The sequence below is a fragment of the Lytechinus variegatus genome, chromosome 5 (genome assembly GCF_018143015.1).
Source record: "Lytechinus variegatus isolate NC3 chromosome 5, Lvar_3.0, whole genome shotgun sequence".
NCBI classification, from domain to species: domain Eukaryota; kingdom Metazoa; phylum Echinodermata; class Echinoidea; order Temnopleuroida; family Toxopneustidae; genus Lytechinus; species Lytechinus variegatus.
The window spans coordinates 46,827,135-46,844,065 of record NC_054744.1 but is presented as its reverse complement, the minus strand read 5'-3'; the positions used below and the strand labels follow the sequence as shown (position 1 = coordinate 46,844,065).

Here is a 16,931-nt window from a genome sequence, read left to right as displayed (position 1 = left end):
AGTAATTCAAAGAAAAGCTGGGATCACATTCACTGTGAGCAAAGCAACAAATCACCATTTTGTACCCGTTCCATGTACTAAACTTGAGGGAGAAATCTAAATTGATAAAATTCACCACTATCTAGTCGTTCCATGTACTATATATTTCAGGGAGAGCTCCAAATGGATAAAATTCATCTTTCTAGCCATTTTTCAAAAGGGCCCTATAGTACGGCTATAAATGAGAGAGAAAACAGAGCTCTACACAAAGGGTTCAAAACGGCAAGTTGCTAACTGTGACTTCAAGGGGGTGTTTCATCAATATTTTCGTCAGACAAGTTGTCAGATCCGACAACTTTCCTGGATTCTGATTGGTTGAGAAGCATTGCTACTACAGTAACTTTCGGATCTTGTTGGATAAAAAGTCCAACAAGTCCTTTCATGAAACGCTCTCCAGTTGTGCAATACCCAGTGTAAACTTACCTATCATCTGTAATGGTAGACCTTGAGGCACTGTCATAGGCAGAGAGATGAGATAGGGTTCCTGCAGGAAGTCTTTGCATGCTAAACCTTTCATGTTCCCAAGCCAACCAATCATCAGCTAGGTTAATACGCTTATGAACCATACCGAACTTCATTGATGGGTACAGGGACCTGGTAACGTTTTCAAGACCCTGGAGAAGAGATGATGGTATATAGGGATGGGTGAGTCAGGTACAGTCAATTCACAACGTTGATGGAAATGATTTGCAAGATACCACATTATCATCCATACCGAGTGAGTAAAAAAAAAATTGACGCCTCACAAATCCCCAATTCAAGGAAAATATATGTCATGAACGTATAACCATTATATATGGCCAGGAGTATCTTCTCCAAAATAATTTCAAACCATATCTATGTGGTATGTCTTCGCACTTGGATAATCAGGAGGTATTCTTTACTATGTAAATTTGTGCCAATGATGGCATAATCCCACATGGGTTAGTTTGCAAATCCCTTTTCAATGCAATTAACTTGAAAATTGACACTAAAAAGTGTTTATTAAACAATTCTAATGTTAATTATTGAAACTGTGTTCTGCACTAGAAATTAATGCAACCATTGTAGGATTAGTACATCATTGACATTTGGGGAGTGTTTCATCAATATTTTCATCCGACGAGTTGTCAGATCTGACATCTTTCCTTGATTGTGATTGGCTGAGAGGCACTGTTCCTATGGTAACTGTCGGATAAAATGTCTGACAAGTCCTTTCATGAAACGCCCCCCAGGATAACAGTAAAGGGTACCAGTAAAGATGTATTACATAGTGTAGAGTTTGGAATTTTACATGACGATTCATTCTGATTGGGTGCTAAATCAAAATAAAACATCTGCATTTTTTTTCATAATTCCTTGTCCCAAACATGCCCTGCTGAAATTGTCTATAGCTTTCTGATACCAAATAATGTCATAATAAAGAAAATTAAAAATATTATTGAGAGAGGACAATATTATTCATATTTCCAAAAAATAACCCCCCCCCCGAATGATAAAAATATTTCTAATATAACTCCATCATTTACCTTTCACCAGAGATTGAAATAGGCTTGAAAACCATTAAAATATACAGATGGGCAAAGTACACATTGAATTCATTCTGCAAATAAACAGATCCTATCCTAGGTGCATTATTGCTCAAAGTATATCCATTCCTCATTAATCATTCTCAGTTTAGGGGGTTTCCCCTTTGTATACCAACCTGCAATATTTGATGAGATTCTGAACCCTCCTTAGGTGGTTTAGATACATGTAAGTAGAGTTCATCACTGGCACCAATCGTATCAAGGCACATCACATAGGATACATCACTCAACAGAGAAGATTCTAATAAAAAAAGAAACAATTTTACATAAGATTAGAAAAGCACAAATTCAATTTATCAGCATCAACGTATCCAAATGAGAGCGAATTTGGCTCAGTCGGTAAAGCGTCTGCCCGTCCAACCAAGGATTGTGGGTAGAGTCCACCACGGGCGGATGACTGAAGCCAGTGTGTTGGGTGTAAACGTCTCTCCCATGTTTCATAGATGCAGGCTATGTTACCACGGAAAATCATCATAACCATCATCATCAAATGCAATAAATTTGGTACATCAATTAAAGGGGAATGAAACCTTTGGAACAAATAGGCTTGTGTAGAAACAGAAAAATCAAAGAATAAGAATAAAGAAAGTTTGAGAAAAATCGGACAAATAATGAGAAAGTTATGAGCATTTGAATATTGCAATCACTAATGCTATGGAGATCCTCCCATTGGCAATGCGACAAGGATGTGTGATGTCACTGATGAACAACTTTCCCTTTGGTGGACTATAAAATACCCTCAAAATTTCTCTTTTTGCTTTTTCTTACAATGATACAAACTCTTTATCCATTATGTATTCTTAAAAAATATGTATTACATGCCCTCATGTAGAAAGAACACATGATCTATTGATAGATGTGATAAAAGAGGCAATTCAAGTGAAATATATACTAAAGTAATGGGGAGAGTTGTTCATCAGTGACATCACACATCTTTGTCGCATTGCCAATTTGCTATCTCCATAGCAATAGTGATCGCAATATTCAAATGCTCATAACTTTCTCATTATTTGTCCTATTTTTCTCAAACTTTTGTTGATCTGTTTCTTTGATTTTTCTGTTTTCACACAAGCTATCTTGTTCCAATGGTTTCATTCTCCTTTAAGAGAGATGCTTAGATGATAGATACTTAGATAAAAATCATGTTAAGCAGGGCCCATTGGGAGAACATTTTTGGAACTGAAGTGGCTAACCTGGGTAAAATATGACATTATTTTTATTATTAGGAGAAACAAAATACATAGAAAAGCACTTCAAAAATAGCACCAATACTACCAAGACACAATTACTCTACAGAGCATGCTTATGCCCAAATCAAGAGAAGATTTCAAAAAAAATTTATTTAATTTCAACTGAATAGGTAAAAAAAACCAAATTGAGACATCTTGTTTTACAAAACATTTTCCATTATCAATTGAAATACCTTATAGATGTATTTCTTTATTTAATGGTCTACAAGTGTGCCAAAAAAATGAGAGGCAGTCAAGAGTAAAATACAAGAAACCTGATGATCAACCGAAAACTGAATGTAGAAATAGACCTCACCTTGACTCTCTAGCTGATCTTCAATCCATCTTTTAGTTCCATGATAGTTGAATTTACCCCCACCAGACAGGAAGAATAGCAGGTTATACCTGAATAAATACAAACACAATTGAATTCCATTTGAACCTTACCTATGGTGATGCTACAAGGAATGCAGCATGTGTTTAAATAATAGGAAATGGCATTGTGTGTGAAAAGCACCTGAATAAAGAAGCATTTAGAAAGATTTGGGTCAATTTGGATAATTTGGAATTTGACCTCATAGGGTCTATCCAGGATACAAGTGTTTCCTGTACAGTTTCTTCTCAATAAGACAGACTCTGGAATCAAGAAATAGGCTGCTGAGTTCTTTGAAGATTATAGCAGAAGTAGAAAAAGGAAAAAATGTTCAAACCTCTCTTAAGTTTTGGTAGCCCCCCCCCCCCTCAAACAACTGTCCACTATTCCAATGTATTACAACATCAAATTGAACGTGTCTATCCTGGTTTCCCGTCTATCCTAAAATTGATATGGTGTGGACAGTATAAACTGTTAACTGAGTTTCTTAGGTATATACAGGTGTTGTGATTTGATATGACAAGTGGAATGCCTCTGGCCGTCTCACCTGCATCACGCGGTTCAATATAGCAGCAGTGCTGACTTTGCATACTACTCTAACTCGCACAAGATGTTCAGTGATACATGGTTACTCTTATGTCCTCTTTTTATGAACTAGACCAATAAACTTACAGAGATATGATGGTTATTCAACAAAAAACCCCAACATGGCCAAAGTTCATTGACCTTACATGACCTTTGACCTTGATCATGTGACCTGAAACTGGAACAGGATGTTCAGTGCTACTTGATTACTCTTATGTACAAGTTTCATGAATCAGATCCATAAACTTTCAAAGTTATGATGGTAATTCAACAGATACACCCAATTCGGCTAAAGTTCATTGACCTTTGACCTTGGACATGTGACCTGAAACACGCACAGGATGTTCAGTGATACTTGGTTACTCTAATGTCTAAGTTTAACGAACTAGACCAATAAACTTTCAAAGTTATGATGGTAATTCAACAGATACCCCCGATTCGGCCAAAGTTCATTGACCCTAAATGACCTTTGACCTTAATCATGAGACCTGAAACTTGCACAAAATGTTCAGTGATGCTTGATTACTATTATGTCCAAGTTTCATGAATCAGATCCATAAACTTTCAAAGTTATGATGGGAATTCAACAGATATCCCCAATTCGGCCAAAGTTCATTGACCCTAAATGACCTTTGACCTTGATCATGTGACCTGAAACTTGCACAAAATGTTCAGTGATGCTTGATTACTATTATGTCCAAGTTTCATGAATCAGATCCATAAACTTTCAAAGTTATGATGGGAATTCAACAGATATCCCCAATTCATCCAAAGTTCATTGACCCTAAATGACTATTGACCTTGGTCATGTGACGTGAAACTCATGCAGGATGTTCATTGATACTTGATTAACCTTGGGCCCGTTTCATAAAACATTTGCCACAGCGGCAACTCCCATTTTCAGCGGCAAATCTGTGTTTCTGCGGCAAATCTCAAAACAGCGGCAAGTTTCCGTTTCATAAAACTTTGCCGCAGATACTTTCAGCGGCAAATGACAATTTCTGCGGCAATATTTGACGCAGCTACTTGAGCTGCGTCAAATATTTGCTGCAGATACTTTCAGCGGCAAATGACAATTTCTGTGGAAATATTTGACACAGCTATTTGAGTTGCGTCAAATATTGCAGCAGAAACAGCTTTTTTATCAAAATATCAACAATTTTGAGGGCCTAACAGCCATATTGCTAAATTTTTTGATGATTTTGATTTGATAAATTGCTTTTGTCATTCTAAATAGAAAATACAGGTATTTTTACTAATTGACAAATAAAAAGTAGATATTTATTGAATCATCATTCATTCCTATTAAAGTCACATTTATTTCAATAAATAGATACATATAGGAACATCCATTGTGTTCCTGCAAAATTTACACTTTCAAAAAAACCTTTTCTTTATCCTGGAAAAGAATGAATAAATAATGTCTCATTTTGTAAAAGATTGGCTTTTGAGTTTCAATTAGATTCATTTCATAAGTGCTGTTTTTGCTGATGTGTTTGTTGAAACTCGAGTAGAAGATGTGGTTGCTGTTAACGCTCCCGGAGGGGTTGTTGGACATCTTGATGTTGTTGAGATTGCCAGTGTGGTTTTTGCATCTCCTGCAGAAATTGTGGGAAGCTGCTGTAGTTGTTGGTCAATGCAGTCGTTACATCTCCCGTGTGTTTGCTGCTATTTTTGCTCCTGCTACTGATCATGTGATTGAAGTACCTGAAATAGCAATTAATTTATAATGCATATAAGCAAGATACTAAAGTTATTTCTAATTTCACTTTCATTGTTAACCCTTAATAGATACCTTTTGATACTTTGCAAGATTTATCCAAATGGACAAGATCCTCAGGCACCCCCGGGATGACCTACCAGAATAGCCTCACCTAGTAAGGTGTATTAACAGGATTTTGTACTCATTACATTCAGTTGATTTTGTATGAACTCAATTCTTCAAATGAATGTAAAGGGTCTACCAGTAAAAAAAAAATTGTGAGCTTCTTCGGGTAATCTTTCTGAGTCCTTTTACTCCTTTACTGAAAAATTAATACCGGTAATTAAAAACATGATGAAGTGAGTTTGACAGTAATTTGACATGTTACATCTTAGGTGGTAGTGGTGTGGGTCAATCATTATAGAAATGCAGAATATTCATGTACATGCAGGTTGTGTACATACCAATTTGGCAAGAGAAAGCAAGTCACATTATCTACCAATGATTGATATTGGTTTGTTACTTTTGCAGCTGAAAAAAAATTCATCAACACCTCAAACTTAGAGTTTAATTCTAAAATTTGGATTCTTGACAAAGAGCAAATCAAGAAGACAAAAATCATTCAAATTGTTATCATGTGACTTACTTCCTATGCCAAAATGAATCAGAATTATAAATAAGTTTAACTTACTGTTAAATCACATTTCTAGGCTCTTTATCTGGCTCTCCAAACCCTTCAGTCATTGATTTTGGCATGGCTTTCTGATACCATCTTGTGTCTTTCTGGAACTATGGACAAAGCCTCACCTGAAGGAATAAATTAAACTGAAATTTTCAAAAAATGTTTGGCACTATAATTTATTTTCTCACATGGATACATTGCATGTATATCAAAGAAAATAAAAGGAAACTTCATGTGACTACTAGGTTTTTGTCAGGGGGGGGGGTAAAGGGGTCAAGATGGTTTAATATGATGAACAAAAATGCAACAGTAAATAATATATAGGGAATCTCTGGTTGAGAAACGTCACTTCATGCAATTATTCCTCATAATTTATCTTGCACACACATATACACATAGTGAGGATTGGTGATGGAGAGAGAGAGCGAGCATTGTCATTGTACATGCAAAAAGTATTAAATCCATCACTGGCATATACATGGGGGCCAAGAAAAAAAAAGAAAAGAAAGAAAGAGAACAGGAAAGGGTGAAATAGAGAAGTATTTACTGAACATTATTACGTCAAAATCTTTCCAAATATTTTATTTCTGTATCAAAAAGTTCAAAAATTTTGCTCACTCCCTTCGCCCTCTCGCATCTTTGGAGAACTTTTGTTCCATCCGCCATATTTAGCCCTCTCAAAATATTTGGCTCATAATGCCACTCCATTGTAAGAATTTTGTTTGCTTATCTAACCCTAATAAGACTGCCAGGGTATTTTGGAGGCAGGAAAGATGGGTGGAAGGGGGGTGGGGGCCCTCAAGATTGACAGTTAATTGCGCAATTGTGAAGGAATGCAAAATGCCAGCCACAGATGAAAAAATTGTATATTTGATCATTCTAAAATTATTTAAAATTATTTTCAATTAATATATTTTACTAAATCATCCATGAAATTAGAATTTGGCTGGAAATTTATAAACAAACCCCTTGAAGTTTTTTTTGTTTAGAAACATAAAAATCAATTTTTTTTTTTTTCCTTTCTGAAGTATTTCTTTTTTTTTTTTTTACTTTTTTTATATTGTTGACAAAATTTTCTTATCATAATAATCACCATGAAATTAATTGATTTTAATCAGTAAAATAATTATTAACCAGTATGATGCAATTATGAATTTTGGCTAGAAACCGAATTTCCATTGGATTTGTTCATGAAATCACATTTTAAAGCAATTCTGACATGTGCTTACACAACGTTGCGTAATTTCAGGACCGGGTACCCATGTGTCAAAAATTTTGTCTGAAAACTCCTGAATCTTTAAAAAAAGGCATATAATCACGCGGCACCATCTTTCACGTTGTTGATTAATCGTGAAAATTTTTGGGCCCCCACCACCTTTATAGGGTTAAATCAGATTGCAAATCATGATGGGTTTTATTGATATTCATTCTGCAACCCATATTTCAAAGCCTATTACCTGTGGTAGTTTGTTAGTATCTGCATTTCTACAACTGTGGCCAAATATTCTGCTAGAAGTTCTTTAGATGGGCCCTTGGCAATTTTCTTATTGTAGGAGACCGGCAAGCCCTGGCTTTGAAGTTCCTGGTCTATCCTTCTCCAGCTGCAATATCTGGTCAGTTGAGGACTTTGGGGCTTTGTGTCAGGAGTGGTCTTGGTAGTGGCGATGGCAATGGTGATGGCAGTGGCAGAAGCAGACTTGGTGGTGGTGGCATTAGCAGCACTGATGGTGGTGGCAGCAGTGGTGGTGGTGACTGCAATTGCAGCATTGTTGATGGTGGTATATGCCTTATCACAACCAACATTAGCTCCTGCTGCCACGCTGCTGGTCTCCATCTATTATGTTTTAAGTAGAATAAACATTTGATTATTAACACATCAACTTCAGAACACTAGCATATTGATAATAAAACTTGTAGATATAGCAGTCAAAGCATAAAATAAACTTAAACAGAAGAGTACTTGCACCTTCCTCTAATAGAATTTCAGACCACCTTGAGGATGTTATGCTCAAAGCAAGGTTCTTATTTGACAACATTGGTCAGAGGAACATGGATTTAAATGTCAGAATACAAGAACTGGTATCATTGGTTGATCAATCATACTGTATAATACCCCATTTAGGTATATGTTGACCAATTATTTCTTGTTGAAACACATGTCTTTGTTATCAATCTTCTAGGGTATAGAGTGCATGCTGATGCTTTTAATAGTTATCAGTGTTGTATACCGAGGCTGGCCTCGGGACCAGAATTTGCATCCTCGAAGCCTGATGTCTCGGCCTCGGTCGCTCTGTCTTGATATTTCAGCTATGAGGCTTGACAAATGCGGTCATTTCCAGCACATAAATTGTGTCCATCATCAACGTAATGTGCAATTTCTAATGCACACATTATTAGATCTAGATTCCCCCCCCCCCCTCTATAGATTATATATACGGTAATATATTTTGCCTGTTTTTTTTTTATTTATTCTATTTTCAATATTTTTATTTCATTTATTCATTTATTTTTTTCTTGAGGGGGGGTCAATGGCCAAAAACATGCAAATAATGCTCTAAATAGCCCTTTATTCCCTTCATTTTTGTTAATTTGAGCCCGCTAAATGTGCATCCGCCGGGTCGAGCTAGTGCTTATCTTGTTGCCCGAGTCGAATTCTACAAGTTCGGATAGGTGGTTACCCTGGCTAGACCGTCGGGATATCCCTGGGGGCCCCTTGAAAAAATACTTTTTTTTAATTAAACAGTGCTCTAAATAGCCCTTTATTCCCTTTAAATTTTATTTGAGCCTCCTAAATGTGCATGCGCCGGGTCAAGCTAGTGCTTATCTTGTTGCCCCAGTCGAGTTCTACAAGTTAAGACAGGTGGTTACCCTGGCTAGGCCATTGGGGTATCCCTTGGGGCCCCTTGAAAAAAATACTTTTTTTAAATTAAAAAAAATGCTCTATATAGCCCTTTATTCCCTTTAATTTTGTTAATTTGAGCCCCCTAAATGTGCATGCGCCGGGTCAAGTTAGGGCTTATCTTGTTGCCCGAGTCAAGTTCTACAAGTTAGGACATGTGATTACCCCGGCTAGGCCGTCGGAATACCCTTCAGGCCTCTCAACAAAAAAAAAAATTCATACCCTTTTTTTCACTGACTTTTGTCCCCTGAAAGTCCTCGAATTAGGGCAAGACAGTGATTTTATGGTTGCCCGAGACGTGCTGCACTTTTTAAACCCCCTAGCTAGCTTTCAAAACCCCTAATTTTAGAATTAGGTGAGGTGAATGGGTACCGGTAGGAAGTAATTCCTTAAAAAGCTGTGTGCGCTATGAACGCCTAGCTTAGCCGGGTAATGTAGGAGCGCCTTGAGCACCTAACAAGGTGGATATGTGCGCAATATAAATATCCTATATTATTATTATTATTATTAATATTGAATATCCGTCCAACTTCACACGCGTTTGAATATCGAACCTGAATGTCAAACCAACTTCACAGTTTGAATATCGAATATCCAACCAACTTCCTGCCGGTCAAATTTTTTGCTAACTCACAGTCACAGCTTTCAAAAAAAAATAATTTTGCCTTTTTTGATTACTGTCTGGCCACCAAACTTTTTTATACTCGCAAGCCCCCCCCCCCTCCTGAAAATTATAAGTAAAACAATCCCTCACAGTTACAGAGTAAATGTTTGTGTTAGTTACCCCCCCCAAAAAAAAAAAAAAAAAAAAAAAACATGCCCAAGCCGAGCTCCGAAGCAAGACTTGAGCGTGAACACCAATCGAAACCCATTCATGATTCTCGAGACTTGACTGTATTTTTGTCGCCCACAACAACCCAAGCCACAAAAAATAAAGGCTCACTCTCACACAGCTTTTCACATATCGCACTGAATTAGGTAATTAAAGACTAAAGTCAGAAAGAAAGACAGATGCAACTCTCAGAGTCAAGACAGTACAGTCGCAACGCCGCTCATTCGAGCTCCACCCCACACACACCAACACTACTACGTGGAAGCTCCGGGATAGCGACCACTCGGCATCTCGATGATGCCTCCACGATATCCCCGGGCAAAATGCATGTTTACCTCGTAGAAAACGGTGGAAATATGATATGTATTATCAATGTCATTCTTTCGGAAGTGATTTATTTATTACTTTATCAAATGATGTAATAATTGAATAAATACGATAATTAGAAAGTACTTACATCTCCGATTCAAATTTTCCGTAAATTCTGCACCATCAAAATTTTATCGCAGACGACGTGTGTGAAGAAAAAAACCGGCTGTTAGCTGCATATCAGGCTCGTTCACGAACTATTTTTCATTTAATTATTTTTATTTACGATAACAATTTGTCATTGCTTTTATGAAACGGATATTTGCAACTATGACAAGTTGCCATTGCAATAACAAGATTTGCCATAGATATGGGAGATGTTACAGTTGCAAGTCAAAAGTTTTATGAAACGGGCCCCTTATGTCCAAGTTTCATGAACTAGGTCCATATATTTTCTAAGTTATGATGACATTTCAAAAACTTAACCTCAGGTTAAGATTTCGATGTTGATTCCTCCAACATGGTCTAAGTTCATTGACCCTAAATGACCTTTGACCTTGGTCATGTGACATGAAACTCTGATAGGATGTTCAGTAATACTTGATTAACCTTATGGCCAAGTTTTATTAACTAGGTCCATATACTTTCTAAGTTATGATGTCATTTCAAAAACTTAACCTCAGGTTAAGATTTGATGTTGACGCCGCCGCCGCCGTCGCCGTCGGAAAAGCGGCGCCTATAGTCTCACTTTGCTTCGCAGGTGAGACAAAAACTAAATTTGATCAGACATTAAGGCACATGTAAGTGTCACTATGTGCTTTTTGATTGAAGCAATTACTATATTTTTCATTATAATGACTTTAAATGTGCAGATTAGAAGAGAATTTTTCAATTTTTTTAAAATTTCCCTCAAATAGGTGTTTTTACGTCAAATCTTGGTGAAGAGCGTTGTCAACGCTATAATTTTCTTTTTTTCAAATTCAGTTGTTTTTTGTATTGCCAAATTCTGTATCCTATGGTTGCTTTTTATTCTTATCAGTGTTTTTAATAGCTAAATTTGTTCCAGAATTTTATTTACAATTTCAATGAGAAAAGTACAATTCAAAGAGCTTAAGATGTGAAACTATATGTATTTTGGGACAATTAATATATCACATCTGCGGGTATATTTTTGGACATGTGACAAGAAATGAATCATGACCAAGCAACAATTGTCCAAGTTTTCATAAATTACAGGTACCAGAAGATAAACACGTCTGGAAAGAAAAACAAGTGGAATGCCTCTGGCCGTCTAACCTGCATCACGCAGTTCAATATAGCAGCAGTGCTGACTTTGAAAACTACTCTAACTCGCACAAGATGTTCAGTGATACATGGTTACTCTTATGTCCTCTTTTTATGAACTAGACCAATAAACTTACAGAGATATGATGGTTATTCAACAAAAAACCCCAACATGGCCAAAGTTCATTGACCTTACATGACCTTTGACCTTGATCATGTGACCTGAAACTGGAACAGGATGTTCAGTGCTACTTGATTACTCTTATGTACAAGTTTCATGAATCAGATCCATAAACTTTCAAAGTTATGATGGTAATTCAACAGATACACCCAATTCGGCTAAAGTTCATTGACCTTTGACCTTGGACATGTGACCTGAAACACGCACAGGATGTTCAGTGATACTTGGTTACTCTAATGTCTAAGTTTAACGAACTAGACCAATAAACTTTCAAAGTTATGATGGTAATTCAACAGATACCCCCGATTCGGCCAAAGTTCATTGACCCTAAATGACCTTTGACCTTAATCATGAGACCTGAAACTTGCACAAAATGTTCAGTGATGCTTGATTACTATTATGTCCAAGTTTCATGAATCAGATCCATAAACTTTCAAAGTTATGATGGGAATTCAACAGATATCCCCAATTCGGCCAAAGTTCATTGACCCTAAATGACCTTTGACCTTGATCATGTGACCTGAAACTTGCACAAAATGTTCAGTGATGCTTGATTACTATTATGTCCAAGTTTCATGAATCAGATCCATAAACTTTCAAAGTTATGATGGGAATTCAACAGATATCCCCAATTCGTCCAAAGTTCATTGACCCTAAATGACTATTGACCTTGGTCATGTGACGTGAAACTCATGCAGGATGTTCATTGATACTTGATTAACCTTATGTCCAAGTTTCATGAACTAGGTCCATATATTTTCTAAGTTATGATGACATTTCAAAAACTTAACCTCAGGTTAAGATTTTGATGTTGATTCCTCCAACATGGTCTAAGTTCATTGACCCTAAATGACCTTTGACCTTGGTCATGTGACATGAAACTCTAATAGGATGTTCAGTAATACTTGATTAACCTTATGGCCAAGTTTTATTAACTAGGTCCATATACTTTCTAAGTTATGATGTCATTTCAAAAACTTAACCTCAGGTTAAGATTTGATGTTGACGCCGCCGCCGCCGTCGCCGTCGGAAAAGCGGCGCCTATAGTCTCACTTTGCTTCGCAGGTGAGACAAAAACTAAATTAGATCAGACATTAAGGCACATGTAAGTGTCACTATGTGCTTTTTGATTGAAGCAATTACTATATTTTTCATTATAATGACTTTAAATGTGCAGATTAGAAGAGAATTTTTCAATTTTTTTAAAATTTCCCTCAAATAGGTGTTTTTACGTCAAATCTTGGTGAAGAGCGTTGTCAACGATATAATTTTCTTTTTTTCAAATTCAGTTGTTTTTTGTATTGCCAAATTCTGTATCCTATGGTTGCTTTTTATTCTTATCAGTGTTTTTAATAGCTAAATTTGTTCCAGAATTTTATTTACAATTTCAATGAGAAAAGTACAATTCAAAGAGCTTAAGATGTGAAACTATATGTATTTTGGGACAATTAATATATCACATCTGCGGGTATATTTTTGGACATGTGACAAGAAATGAATCATGACCAAGCAACAATTGTCCAAGTTTTCATAAATTACAGGTACCAGAAGATAAACACGTCTGGAAAGAAAAACAAGTGGAATGCCTCTGGCCGTCTCACCTGCATCACGCAGTTCAATATAGCAGCAGTGCTGACTTTGAAAACTACTCTAACTCGCACAAGATGTTCAGTGATACATGGTTACTCTTATGTCCACTTTTTATGAACTAGACCAATAAACTTACAGAGATATGATGGTTATTCAACAGTTACACCCAATTCGGCCAAAGTTCATTGACCTTTGACCGTGGTCATGTGACCTGAAATGCGCACAGGATGTTCAGTGATACTTGATTACTCTAATGTCCAAGTTTAACGAACTAGACCAATAAACTTTCAAAGTTATGATGGTAATTCAACAGATTTCCCCGATTCGGCCAAAGTTCATTGACCCTAAATGACCTTTGACCTTGATCATGTGACCTGAAACTCGAACAGGATGTTCAGTGATACTTGATTACTCTTATGTACAAGTTTCATGAATCAGATCCATAAACTTTCAAAGTTATGATGGTAATTCAACAGATACACCCAATTCGGCCAAAGTTCATTGACCTTTGACCTTGGTCATGTGACCTGAAACGCGCACTGGATGTTCAGTGATACTTGATTACTCTAATGTCCAAGTTTAACGAACTAGACCAATAAACTTTTAAAGTTATGATGGTAATTCAACAGATACCCCAGATTCGGCCAAAGTTCATTGACCCTAAATGACCTTTGACCTTAATCATGAGACCTGAAACTTGCACAAAATTTTCAGTGATGCTTGATTACTATTATGTCTAAGTTTCATGAATCAGATCCATAAACTTTCAAAGTTATGATGGGAATTCAACAGATATCCCCAATTCGGCCAAAGTTCATTGACCCTAAATGACCTTTGACCTTGGTCATGTGACGTGAAACTCATGCAGGATGTTCAGTGCTACTTGATTAACCTTGTGTCCAAGTTTCATGAACTAGGTCCATATATTTTCTAAGTTATGATGACATTTCAAAAACTTAACCTCAGGTTAAGATTTTGATGTTGAATCCTCCAACATGGTCTAAGTTCATTGACCCTAAATGACCTTTGACCTTGGTCATGTGACATGAAACTCTAATAGGATGTTCAGTAATACTTGATTAACCTTATGGCCAAGTTTTATTAACTAGGTCCATATACTTTCTAAGTTATGACGTCATTTCAAAAACTTAACCTCAGGTTAAGATTTGATGTTGACGCCGCCGCCACCGTCGCCGTCGGAAAAGCGGCGCCTATAGTCTCACTTTGCTTCGCAGGTGAGACAAAAACCTTGTCTAATGGCGTGTTACAGTGCACAGTGGTTACATCGCATTCTCAAATTTCACGCAAGGGGGGGATCAAATCTAGTGACATAATCTGATATACATATGAAAATCTTTCAAACATCTTGCAATCACAAACTATATACAATTATTCAACCACTGACAAAACCTAAAATAACTTATTGTCACATCAAACTTGAGGGAATAAATAATATTTTCTTAAGAAACAAGATAATTTTCTTCAAAATTGGCAAATTGACATAAAGATTAGCAAAGTTTTAATTAATGCATGGAGAAAACAAATTCACAAACTTCAGTTGGTAATTGATAATTCACTTACTTGGCATGAGTTCTAGAGCTGGTATAAAGCTTACTGAAAAGTCTAGCTAACTCCAACAAGGCCACTACACCGCTACCATTAGAGTCTGCTCCATGTGAAAGATGCTGAGAATTAATAAGAATATTCATAACAGGTGATGTTGAAGTTACAGTGCAAGATATAACAACTGAAATCTACAACTGTGATAAAGTTTCAATAAAGGTTTTGAGTTTTCGGTGGACAGTTGCAGGAGGAGGAAATGGCCAGAGACATAGTAGGGGTGGATGATGTACCAAATCATGAAGAGTGGAAAAAGAGGTAAGGACAATACCTGACAGTATGAGGTGAACCAACCACTCTTGTTCAATAAGGACATACACAATTTCACACTTTGCACTCCTGACTGACTGAAACCATCAACGTTATCAGGGGGAATTGGATAGTTACGTTGGCATTGGTCACCAATATCTCATTCATAGACGATCTGGGGCCCGTAACACAAAGGTTAGCGATTGATTGTACGCTTGATTTTTCACAATTGATTGTACATTGTAATCAATGTGATCAATCGTACAAAAATGTTCTACGATCATTGCTAAGTTTTGTGTTACGGGGCCCTCAGGTCACATGTACCCACACACCTCAACCTGCAGCCCTCGAAGTAATCCCGAAGGAGGGCCATGAACTTTCTTATTAAAAAAAATCACCTTAGAATCACTAGAATAGTGGGGATTTCTAGGGTAGCAAATCAAGTGAGACTGGCACCCAATTGCCTTGTCACCTTGGGCTACGGCAAGGACAGGTGCCCTGTAACTATGCTTTGGGACTGATCATAGACTATTGCGATTGATTGTTTATCACGATCAATGAAAGCATTCAATCATTAGGCTTTGTGTTGCTGGCTACTGATGGTGATTGGTGATTTTTTACCTGATTGCTAAGAAAGCATGAATGCTTGTAAGCAAGCAACCAGAGGACCGACGGCTTAAGGTCCCCTCCAAAGGACCTGGTACTGAGGATTAATGCCTTACCAAAGGGCACTAGCGCATCAATGTGCTGATGAGTCTAAGTACTCTATACAAGATAAGATCCTGTGTTCCTCGAGATATCACCTCTATATGACAATAAAGACCACTCAGCAATGTTTCCACTCAATCTTTAAAACATTCTTTACGGCTTATACACTAGAGTCGGTCCTTCTTTAACCACCACCATACAGAAAACGTCTGTCTATATGGTTGTTGCTAAAGTCTATAAAGGCCACAATTCGAATTCCCTAAAAAAAAATCCGATCAATAGATGAATCTATTTAAAACTGCCTTCAAAGACCACCTGCTCACAAAGACTACTCATCTTTCCTCCCTTGATATATTATTATGAACAGGTTCTACTGTACATTTCTTACCGGAGCAGCACCAAAGGCATCATAGTGAGCAACAACAGCTAACGTTGGAAGCTGATCTTCTACACCCTTCCCTGTCAGCTGACCCTGTACCAAAAACAAAAGCCAAGGTTAGCTAGCTCCAGAAAGTTTCTTTAATATGAGAATGACAAAGATTAAAGAAGTACATGAAAATTATTTTCCTACTAAAATTTCATGCAAGAAAATCAATCAATGCAGCACGAGGGAGTAAAATATTGTGCCATCATCAATTAGTGAAAAATATGTTTCCATCTTAAACACTTTATCCTTTCATGTGAGGCACTCTGGTTTTCAAATGTGATTTTAAGGCCACATTATTAGAAAATATATTTTATATTATCATATATAATATGCACAATAGTGTCTTGTCCAAAATACATGTATTGGATGAATATGACACCCCCTTAAGATCTTGGCTGCGGATCACATGAGCACTTTGGAAAAAAATTCACAATGGTAATGTACTTTATAATGTACTTGCACAGTATTGTTTATTTAAAGGATTATGAATGAATTATGCTAAACAAGTGGAATGCCTCTGGCCGTCTCACCTGCATCACGCGGTTCAATATAGCAGCAGTGCTGACTTTGCATACTACTCTAACTCGCACAAGATGTCCAGTGATACATGGTTACTCTTATGTCCTCTTTTTATGAACTAGACCAATAAACTTA

At 36.8% G+C, this 16,931-nt stretch overlaps 1 protein-coding gene and 1 long non-coding RNA gene across 2 annotated transcripts in view; both read right to left on the bottom strand.

Moving 5' to 3' along the window:
* Positions 1–16,931, bottom strand: part of LOC121416307 (nicalin-1-like) — a 37,057-nt gene that overhangs the window by 8,826 nt on the left and 11,300 nt on the right. The window contains exons 5-9 of the mRNA XM_041609857.1: positions 16,239–16,322; positions 14,855–14,958; positions 3,153–3,241; positions 1,724–1,848; positions 463–653 (exon numbers count right to left, since the gene is read on the bottom strand). Coding sequence (XP_041465791.1) covers positions 463–653; positions 1,724–1,848; positions 3,153–3,241; positions 14,855–14,958; positions 16,239–16,322 — 593 coding nt within the window. The remainder of the gene's footprint in view (positions 1–462; positions 654–1,723; positions 1,849–3,152; positions 3,242–14,854; positions 14,959–16,238; positions 16,323–16,931) is intronic.
* On the bottom strand, positions 5,090–10,631 carry LOC121416308. The gene is made up of 4 exons (XR_005970125.1): positions 10,367–10,631; positions 7,636–8,012; positions 6,188–6,303; positions 5,090–5,501 (listed from the first exon to the last, which is right to left on the bottom strand). It is a non-coding gene; the product is annotated as an uncharacterized LOC121416308 (long non-coding RNA).